Source organism: Diadema setosum, chromosome 20 (assembly GCF_964275005.1).
Source record: "Diadema setosum chromosome 20, eeDiaSeto1, whole genome shotgun sequence".
Taxonomy (NCBI): domain Eukaryota; kingdom Metazoa; phylum Echinodermata; class Echinoidea; order Diadematoida; family Diadematidae; genus Diadema; species Diadema setosum.
In genome coordinates, this window is record NC_092704.1 from 519,405 (window position 1) to 531,145 (window position 11,741).

Sequence of the window (11,741 nt, forward strand, 5' to 3'; positions counted from 1 at the left end):
TGTAGAGTGTTACCATGGCAACCACATGAGACCTGAACAAGAAACAAGCATGGGCCTTAGATTGTAATCGTACCTCAGGCAAACAGGATACAGATATCATGTGTGAGATAGAAGAATAAATGCCAAAAAGATGTGTTCATTTGCCGATTTATGTAGATATAATGATTCCATTCACACATGATTGAGGAAGTACATATTGTGTTCATATATTTGATGTTGTAAAAGCAGTGTTATGGAGCAAGGTATTGAGCAAGGTATTGTGTCAGTAATTAGTCCAAATTAATTTGCTGATATTTGTATGCTCCTGATGAACAACAGTATTTTTATTATGTTGCTGAGATCAGAAAAGGAAATTTCCATTTTGATCAGATATATTATTTGTCTTAAAAAGACAGTTATTTGTCGTTAATGTTTGCAGTAGTAGATACAAAATAATATATTTTAATTTACATGTATTCTCTTGAATGTCTGGAAGGAAATATAGATTCTTGCTCCTGAAGTCAAGTCACAAATCATATCTTTCCTTGAAGTTCCCTATGTCCGGAAATGAACTTTAATAGCCCTCAGTTGCAAAACAAAAGAAAGGAAATTTTAACTACAGCTGTATGTTATGTTTATTTCAGCTGAAGATTGTGTGACAGGTTAACATTGTAGTCACCATTTATATAATCACATTGTAATGTCAATACTCCATTCTACGACCTCCTAAGTACCAGGGTGGTCCAGAAATCAATCAGTTACAGATCAAAAAGATCAAAAGCTCCCTAATTCTGTTTCTCACCATCAAAAGACAATTATTTCAGCCTTTTTTTCATATTTGTGGCTCTGACATTAAAGAGTGTTACGAATATAGAGGAATAAAGAGTGCTTTCACCAAGGATTTTAAAGACCTTGTATCAGAGATTTCACAAAATTAGAAGGATTGTCCTTGTAGTTTGACAATGTTGAGTAAAACAGGACCATGGGGGCAGCAACCATCACTCCTCTCCCACTAAGTAGTCTCAGCTGGTTCACCGTAGTCTATCAATCAGACCCGGTTGAATGGTGTTCTCATTTCATGTGTCAACACTATCAATGATCATAGCTCAGATTCTGTAGTAGGCCATGTTAGACAGTAGTAGACTCGAGTCACCATGGGGGATCATCCATGTCATGTCAGTACACTGTGGTCCCTGTACTGCAGCAGGATGCCTTACAGTACATTTGTCACCATTATTATTATCATTATGGCTCTGTTAATTCACCTGTTATGGTGCTGCTGTCTTCAGTCAAACCAGGGATGTGTTAGATCAATCATAGACCCTGTTATACAGCATTGCAGGTAATGGCAGACATGCTACGCTGGTCTGGGAGCTACTGACCAGGTTCTAATTGGTCAGTACCTGACCAATCAGGGTCTTCATCTATGTCAATGACAGAAACTCCATTCCAACACTGATTTGACTTACAGGTAGTGACTTTGGTAATGTTTCATATCTGTGATTTATCTTGAATGCTGTATTTACCTGGTTTTAGGACGAAGAGTCGTGATCAGATGCCTTGTCAGATACAGTGTCAGCTTTTATGACATTCCTCGAGGACCAATGTTGAGATATACGTGAATCATCATCCTAACTTGATTTCATAGTACAAATGAATTAATGGAATTGATATTTTGTGCCTTGTAATTGTGTACGTGATCTAAATTTGCCAAGATCAAAAGCCAGAATGTTACTGTCAATGTTTTGTCAAAACAAAATGTATGTTACACATATATAGAGATCTATACTATCTATGAAGGATTTATGGAAAATGTTTTATGTGTCTACAGGGTTTGTGTGTGGTTCAAGGAAACAATAAATGTATGTCTGCTGAACATGATTTCTGTTTCAGTGAGTAAATATTTTGTCACTTTTTGTATTAATCTTTCAGAGAGCTTCCAAAATTGTAGAAAAATGTGTCTCTTGTGCTGATGAACATAACCCATAAATACATGAAGTCAAGTAAGTAGGCCTACATATACAGTTTCTAGCATCAGTGAAATGTGGTGGGTAAAAACATATTGTCCAAGGACATAAGCACTCGACGAGATTCGAACTTGGGTCCTTCAGTTGAAAGTCCAGAGTCTTATCCACTGTGCTTCATTTGCCCCCACTGTTCATGTTGTATTATTTTGTTAGCTGGTACACATTGTATCATAGCTGTCTCCTTATTTACCAATACAAGTATTCTTCTCTACCATTTCAAGTTCTTGCTAATATCGGCAGGGGCGGATCCAGGAATTCCGTAAAGGGAAGGCGCCTTTACAAAATTAAAGGGGCACACCCCCCCCCATTTTTTCTTTTTATTTCTTTTGTTTTAGCAAAAAAAAAAATAAATAGATAGAAATAAAGAGGGGGCGCACTTGGCGTGCGCCCCCTTCTGGATCGGTACTGATCGGTACACTTCTTGTAAGTAGGCCTGCCTAAATAAGTGAGATGAGTTTATTCTATTTTGTGGACGTATCGGGGTGACGGTTATAAAGAAACATAATAGAAAACTATCATAGAATAATACTGCACATATTTTTGCCACATTAGTGATAATCTGGGTACCATAAATCAATACACGTCAACATGCATTTGCATTGAGCCTAGACTTGTTGTATTTTTTCCATACAGCAATCGGGACATTTATTCACTGAATGAGACAATAATGCGGATGCTACCAGAGCTAACTAGGGGAATAGTGAATTGCAATTTATGAATGAAACTTACACATGTGGATAGTGAAAGGCTGAGTTCTTTCCATATCGACATCTCCTGTGCATCGACGTTGTGAATTTTAATACTTTTAATTTTATCTATACAAGTTTACAGATTCGAACACTAACAATGTATGTCATAATCATGATAATGTTATTCTACTCTTCCACAATTTTCGGAGCTATATAACATGAAAAGAAATATATATTTTTTTTTTTTATTCAAACTACACTGTAAACACCAGCTGGTTTGAATTCAACTATTTTTCTTTATGTTAATTTCAACTCGATCTGTTATCATATTTGTTACATAATTTATTTTCTATATCAGTGTCAAAAGAAAACGATATATTCAGGTGTGCATATTAGAAATAGGAAAAGACCTATACTTGATCTTCTTTGAAAGTTATATAATGGTTATTAAATGACTTATGATTGGAAAAAGAAAAAGATAATAATAAAAACAGTGTACTCGATAAGGATTTTTGTTTACAGAAAACAATCAAACCACAACTGACAACAGAGGAAGACGACTTTTACCATTGTCGCGGATTATTAGAAAGTTACAGGTGCCGATACATTGTATGATTAATAACCGAGTCAAAGCTTTAGAAAGATCCAGAATATTCCGATATGAATGTCTTTATGAAGTATCCATATACAACGTAGACCATAATTGATCTATGGAATAATCATGTTACTAACCGTAATTATCATTGACAAATTGTAAAAGCACTGTATTGTTTTTCATTGTAATTATGAACGGTTAGAGTCGATCATACACACTTCTTCTTTCTTTTTTTTATTACACTTGGCAACATTGAGAGTACTATCGCATGTACTCAACATTAATTTTCTTTTGTAGCCATTTCTCAACAACAACACCAAGTCCACGGCAAATAGATAGCACAGTATTGATAGCATCGTGATGCCAAGTGCTCACCTAATGTCATTTCTTCTCTTGTTATATCGCACTCCCTTATACTCGTCGCAAATGTATGGTTGATTAGTTTTTAGTTTTTGTTTTGTTTTGTATGGTATTTACGACAGGTAGATTAAATCAAATAATTTTGTCATAGGAACTTTATTGGTTTGGGTTTTGTTTTTGTTTGGGTTTTTTTTTTGTGTGTGTGTGTGGTTTCTTTTGCCATGTTATACCCGACAAATGTTTTCCTGCATGGAAATATCCCATAATGCTCTGAGCGTGATAGAACTATGCAATTGGTCCACTATAACGTCACATGTGATCGTGTTTATCCAATCATTGACTGTGACCGACTATCACATAAATCAGACACGTAAAAAAAAAAAAAAAAAAAACAGTGACAATCTTCAGAATGAAAGAGCCTCTTTTGCGGTCGCACAAATATTCATTTCATTTCCAATTCACCACCAGCTTAATAGGCCTACTATAACATTTACAAAACAGTCGATCTTTACATTCCACGAAGAATGCGCGCTCTGCTTTTCTTGTAGACAATAATCATTCCCAGTTTGTTCTGGATGAATTGTTTTCTATCAATGCATTTGAACTTTGCTCCCATGAAGTAGTCTGTTCTTGTTTGCCATTCTATGTATAGTAACCCAGAGCTCATATTTCCGTCTCTTTCATTTTGATAGTTGCTTCGGGACAGACGCACGGCAAATCTGACATTCCTGGAAACACGATGTTTAGACGAAAGCATAGTGTGGAGAGTGCTATTTAATTGTACTTTCTCGAGCAGACAGAGTTATAATGAAGGGATAACGGGAATGTAGCAAGCACATTGGAACGTGTAACAGGACCATTGAATCACTGGGTACTTTCCTGAAGGAAACATAAGATTTTATGAAGGTAAGTGACATAAGAGCATTATTCACCCACTCGCTGATCATAATTATGAACGGTAAGCCAGTCCACAAAATACGTATAAGGACCTACATACAATGATAATCGTATGTCTCCTCGTCTATCCCCACCCACACTATTTACTTCTGTCCGCAGGACCCTTTGCTTACGAAAGCGTTACTATTGCCGTATCATTAATTCGCGGTTGCTATGCACAGTATTATAGTGCTTACTATTTTTATGTTTATTTGTTCAAAAGCTTTATTACCCTTTAATGTTTCTTCCAAATCTATATTGAATCGTAATGTACGTGATTGCGACAGTTAGATGTATGAACAAAACTCTCCAAGAATGGTTGTTTTTGAGAGGTCCATCATTATTGAACGATATACCGATTTATCTAAAAGTGAAACCATCTTTTGAATAGTTTTAATGACATTAAAAAATGTTAATGTACTGAACTTATATTCTCAGTTGAACGATTATTGTAATCACACTTTGATATTCCTCTCAATTCTCTTTTCTTTAATTGATATTGTTTTCTCTCACTTTGATCTGTTCTTCCATATAGGCTTTATGTTATTGATGTGGGCTTATACGATCATTCGTTGTCAACGTTTTACAAGACTTAATGCTCTTCAATGTTGAACCCCCCCCCCCCCCCATGTATACTGGTTTTTTTTTTTTTTTTCATTTGATTTATTATCCCTTTTCTCATCTCATACATAAGGGCGGTGAGTTGGCTCAGTCGGTAGCGCGTCTGTCTCACGATCACGCGGCCCGGGTTCGAACCCGAGTCTGGACTGAGCAATGTTGTGTGTAAACATACCGTCCCCTCTAGCAAGAGGCAAAACACTCTGTCTCTCGGATAGGACATAAAATGGAGGTCCCGTGTATGAGAGAGTCACAGCTCATGCATGTAAAAGATCCCGCTTCATTCATTCATCGCAAAGAGCAGGGTGTCTAACCCGGTGAAGTGGTCCCACCCCACATCCAACTGGACCCCATGGAAGACCAGCTTAGTGTAGCTGAATATGGGCTATCCAGCCATCTTCACAGATGGAAAATGAACAACAACAACAACAACATCTTGACTTGATTAAATCAGTATATAAGGTTATATCCTTGTGGTTTTATTTCCTTCATTGTCCGTTCCATTTGTTTCAAGTGTATATGAGTTGTCGGTTGTATTCATGATAAATGAAAATAAACTCTTTTTTTTTAAGTGTGACGGGAGGTTGTAACCCCCCCCCCCCCCCAGAAATAAAAAAGAACTTCATTTGTCGGAAAAAAAAAAGTCGCCTCTCTCGAGGGTCGAATTTCACTTGAGCCAAAGCGCTTTCTTCATTCTTCAGACCAGGGTTCCCACAGTCATGGAAAATCCTGGAAAATCCTGGAAAAAATTGTGGTCATGGAAAGTCAGGGAAAAGTCAGGGAATTTGGAAAATATGTGAAAAGTCATGGAAATGTCATGGAATTGCATTTACCTCTACATAACTCCCGGGACATATACTAATGATAATAGATGTACATGTCATGAGTAAGATAGGGGGTGGAACGGATGGCTGTGAGGGGAGGTGGAGGCCATCATAACGTGTCTGATTTTGGAAACCGTGCCAGAAAGGAAGTCATGGAAAGCAGCAATTTAGTCATGGAAAAGTCATGGAATTCTGTTTTCAAATTTCTGTGGGAACCCTGCAGACCCAAGGACCAATTCAAAGTTTGCTACATTATCATTTCATTTCCCCAACTCCTTTATGAAACAAGATGTATTATATGTTACAAGATATTTTATCATTTGATGCTTGTATTACTTATATGTATATTGATTGGAAGTGAAAATAGAAACATGAATGAATGAATGAATGAATTAGTGGGATTCACACGTACGCGAATTAGCGGGATATACAAATCTCGAAATTTACACCACAATGTAATCCCGCAATTTCTGTCCGAGTGAACGTTTGCAAAAATGAATGCAGCTTTGTTATCTCAGCTCGGTGATCTCAGAGAGAACGCAACTTCCATTGATAGTGGCCCATTGAATGTAGGAAGAAGTAACGCATGTTACCCCTACCTGCATTCTTCATCTTTGTAATCTAAAGGAACTGGCTAATTTATAGGTCTACGTGCATGCTATCGAAAATTGGTAGTTCTGATAAAATGGGAAGTATTTATTGAACATCAATCGAACACGTTGATGTGAAGTCAGTAGAACCTAAAAGTTAATTGTGTCTCACCAATAAGGGTGTATAAACTGCTAATGTTTTAAGATGAGATCGCTGGAAAGTTGTATTTAGAAATTCGTGAAGGCTAGCGTGTACCTTGTTAAAATAGTGTAACTTCAAGTTTTCGTACTACTGCCCTACCCACTCAATTGATTTCCTGATACAATTGGTATAAACAAGAAACCAATGACTTACATATTACTCATTATAGACTCAGAAAAGTTTCCCCTAACTCAGTTTCCAGCTAAAGATTGGGCATTCCCCATCATGCATCAAGTATTAACTTGGTATTGGTATATGATATAAATTTACAATGCTTCATGATAAGAAAAGGATGTCAACTATACATGTATCTCAATGTATCTGTTTCGTTTTAAGAGAGCCCGTAGCCTTCTTCAAAGCCTTCTCACTGAATTCAAAACCACTAGTCTCATGGCCTACCCACCGCAGGCTCGTGATTTTCAGTTATTGAAAATGAACTAAAGAACCTGAAAAGACTAAGGAATAGTGTACCATCACACGGTCTCTTTTATTTCTCACTGTCATGTAATGCTGATATGTAATTGTTAAACTCTAGAAGGAAAGGGAGTTGCGTAATATTAGAAGCACCCTCTTCTTATCAATGTGGATCTGCGACGGAAATCTAGAGTACCATCTTAAACGTAATTCCTTGACGGATGCTTTGTGAAGCCACAAATGCATGACAAATAGATGTTATCCGATCTCGTGTGTGTGTGTGTGTGTGTGTGTTTGTGTGTGTTTGTATTTCATTGATTTGTTTTTAGGAAGAGAGGTTTGTGGTAACACCATGTGTATGCCTATGTATACTAGAAGTCCTTAAAAGGACTATTGTTTGGGGACACAGTGACGGCCCTAGAAAAACGGCTTCAATTCTCTCGTTCTTTCGTTTCGATGTGTGTACATGGTTTGGCATGTCTCATCTTCATCACTTTTCTCTCTCATCTCCATGATTTACTAACCTCCTCCTTCCCCCTGTCCTCCCTCCTTTCATCTTTCATCTTTCTTCTCCCACTGACTCCATATCCTGAACTTGATTCTCACTCTGTTCTTCCTTACAACTCTCCCTACCTTCTTTCCCCGTCTCCATTAGAATTAGTGCAACCTTCTAGCTCACCGCTAACCCTGAACTGTCACAATTTGCCTTCCTGCACTCTCCTTCCTTTGCCTCACTCCTTGTATGGTACTCCCCTCTTTCTAGGATCTTTTGTCAAACAACAGCAAAACAACGGCCAACCTCTCTTCCTCACTTACTTCACGTACTATGTAAAGTTTCAAACAAACCATGATTTATTTCGATTCAAAAAGATCTGCTTATCTTGGCGTCTCATGTCTCAAGGAATGCCATGTTTGAATTCTCAAACTTGCGTGCCAATGTTGCGCTGATCACCGTACCTATGACAACATTGTTTTTCCTTTCATTTTTCAGACGGAACCTGTGGCACAGCAAGTTGAAGGATTCTTAATGCGAGGAAATTCTCTTGAGTAACAATGGCAGCCAGTCCCCAGAAAACTCCTGAGATAACAACATGTTCCCACTGTTCCAAGACCTTGGAAGACCCGCGGTCCCTGGGCTGCCGACACTCCTTCTGCCGATCATGCATCAGTAAGCTTGTCATCAAGAAATCGGTTTCATGTCCCATATGTGACAAAGTGTCTCACGTTCCGAAAGGCGATGCAGAAAATCTACTCAAAGATTTCGGGATGCTGGATCTTATTGAGACTAACAAAAATCAGTACGTCGACCAGGGGTTGAAGTGTAGGCAATGTCCAAAGTTTGAGCAACGGGAGGCCGTGGATCACTGCTACACCTGTCAGAGATCTCTCTGTTCCTTCTGCTCCTTTTCACACTTGGAAAGACACCATGCCGTGGTGGACCTTGCAGAATATGAGGCAGAGAGCAAGCTGGTAAGAGACAAAACAATCGAATCTCTGCTTCATAGAACCAGTGCGAAGAAGAAACAGTTGGAACAAAGGCTACAGCTTGTGACAACACAGGTACGGCGTGTCCAGTCTGCATCGCAGAAGGTTACGTCAGATGTTACATCGACTTATTATGGCCATCTCCGAAAAATCACGACAGAGAAAAACGCCATTTTGAAGCAATGTAACGAAAGGGAAGCATTCCTGTTGTCCAAACTGCAGACTATTGCTGACTTCGCCTTGGAATTCTCAGACTCACTTGAGAAAATTAACGTCAATCTAAGTCAGAATATCAACAAGAAACTACGGGGAGATAGTCTCCGGTCTCACATCAACCTTTGCCATAATCTCGAGTCACTTCTGGAGCATGATGTCGATGTAGACATCCTTAAAGAGACATCGGGATTTGCTGAGGGCTTTGAGTTCCAAAGCTGTGAGCCAGCATCGCTCGGGACTGTCTGCAAAGATGCAGAAGGGTGGAAGACGCGGCTGGAAAAGTCCCTTCCAACGGGAACGGTGAGCAGTGTGTGCGCGATGCCAGATGGTCGCATGGCTGTCGCTTTTTCACAAGAAAGGGGTGGCTTAATCCTTATCTCGCCGGATGATCGGGAGGAGGTTCCGGAGGCCATGGCTGGACTGGAAATTAGAACCGTGGCCTTTCTACCTGATGGAAAATGTGTCATTCTTGACACAGAGAATAACCTCAGTCTCTACTCTCCGTTGTTCGCCAAACTTCCTGCTACGTTCGAGACAATACCGAAGAGTGAAGGTGGCGCAGCTCGGTTGTGTGTTGATCAGCATCACTACCTCTACGTTGCCTACAAGAAAGCCTCCAAGATACAGGTGTTCTCACCGAAAGGAGGCGCCCCTATGAGGACCATCGGATTTCGTGGTATCGACCCTATGGACATAAGGGTATCTTCAGAGGGAACGATCTTACTGACCTCATGGACCAAGCTGAGATTACTGGACTCCCAAGGAGACGTACTTCAAGTGCTAAATCACTTAGTTAGCGACGAGATACTTGTTGCCGACTTCTGTGATGGAGGGAAAGGAGTGATGATAGCTTACTTATCGCAGCAGACTGGGGAGGATTACTTGAAGATGACTCGATGCAAACTGGATCTGTCTGTAGTTGAGACTATCTTCGAGAAATATCCCATTTCTATATCAACGGTACCGTTCTACAGCCTTTGTGAAATCACTACGGGAGAAATAGCCTTCTGTACCAATATCTCACTTTTCCTCTTTCAGCATTACACCGGCAAAGTGAATGACGACAAGTTTTCAGACTTCGAGTGAGAGCCGTCTTGCTGATCTCTCTTGCATACGAATGGATCATTTTATATAGGGCCTATAGTTAATCTTCAATTCTAGACGTCTCGGCATTGGGCTTAGAGAGTTAACTTTAATCAAATGAACGTCTTACCAAAGCAACAATTAAAACTTTAATTAATGCTGTTGCCCACTCCTGCTTTGCTAATACATTACGACTGCGGAACGAAACGGAATCAGTGCATTGATTCAACTACCTTTTTCATAAAAAGAATATATATATATTACAACATTTAAGTGCTTCCTGAATTCAGCGATCGAATGGAATGGGAAAGTGATTCACTCCTTTTCAATATTGCGTATTTATAAAGAGACTCAAGATGTTTCTGATTGCCGAAAAGTATAAAGAGCACATTGTTTAAAAGAAGAGACTGTACTATCGACAAAATTACCTTGGAAGCCTCCCCCCCCCCCCATAAAGGGTAGAAATGATTATTTTCAATGCTATTAGCGCAAAATTGAGATCAGGATCAATGAATTGCCTTCATTACATCATTACTGCTGGCAACAATGACGGAACACGCCATCCCTCAGGCCAACGTGTGTCATGATTATATGATTATGAACTGAGCATAAGACTTGCAGATTTATTGGAGTACTGTATCAATGATGGCTTAGTGTTAAGCGTTAGTAATCTTGTACAGACGTCCGTAATGGAGGACCTTGGGCATTCGGTTTCTCTCCACTTTCTGTATTTCTTTACAGATGTAGTTTTTCCTTTCCATAACCTTTCAGAGTCTGGACAGATTTAAGAAAAAGAAAGGGGTAATGTCTTGAGCTAGTGGTCGTAGGGGTAGAACTAGAAAAAGTCGCTATAACTTTTATTTATAGTAAGAGTGGCAATTCCAACAAGCCCTTCATAAAACAAGAATGATAAGAAATCCTAAGTTATGCGTGCACCAAGGTAACACTGCCTGATATAAGAAAAAAAAAAATGTAAATTTCATACACCTCAATGACAATTAAAGATGGCCTACACCTATGAATGACATCAATATTGAAGAAGGAGATGACATTCCATAATGAATGGAGAGATAGACGTCTACAAGAGTAAAGGTCCTTGCAGCTCGTGTTTATACATTAACAGACCAGTCCATAAAAATACTTCGCTAGTCCAAGGTAAATACATTCCTTTTCGTTATTATTAGTACATAAACTTTGTATTCTCGATATTCTGATGAACATAAAGATGTTTCTTTATTACGATAAGTTATGGTATACGTGAAAGATTTTTAAGTTGTAATTGCATTTATTAGTGCACGTTTAAGTATTACTGTATAACATGAATAGTGAGTATATAGGGATATATAGAACAAGTTCTATTTTGCTGCTTATAGAGATGTATTTTGTGAGCAGCGAATGGGAAATTTCATTGGGGTATGTGGTTGATACACAATACACAATTGTCTCGACACCTTGCTTTTGTATATAGAATGCTATCTAGTGTAGATTGAATCATTATAAGATATACTTTGTATGACCATGGTTCAAGTGTAATTAGATTGAGTATATAGGGAGAAACTCACGAGCTATATACAAGTGTCTTTGCGTTGAGAGATATCAGTTAAAGGTTTTCTTATTTAGTTAAGAAAGCTGCATGCACTGCGCAGCATCCTTGTCTGCTATATAGAAACCATGCATCGGCTTCTATTTGTTATTCATTTTATTTTTTTTTTTTTTGCCAGAG

At 38.6% G+C, this 11,741-nt stretch overlaps 1 protein-coding gene across 1 annotated transcript; it reads left to right on the plus strand.

Moving 5' to 3' along the window:
• The first annotated feature begins 4,476 nt into the window (after positions 1 to 4,476).
• On the plus strand, positions 4,477 to 10,067 carry LOC140243286 (uncharacterized). The gene is made up of 2 exons (XM_072322955.1): positions 4,477 to 4,556; positions 8,226 to 10,067. The coding sequence occupies exon 2, from the start codon at positions 8,288 to 8,290 to the stop codon at positions 10,019 to 10,021; it is 1,734 nt and encodes a 577-aa protein (XP_072179056.1). The 5' UTR covers positions 4,477 to 4,556; positions 8,226 to 8,287; the 3' UTR covers positions 10,022 to 10,067.
• The last annotated feature ends 1,674 nt before the right edge of the window (positions 10,068 to 11,741 follow it).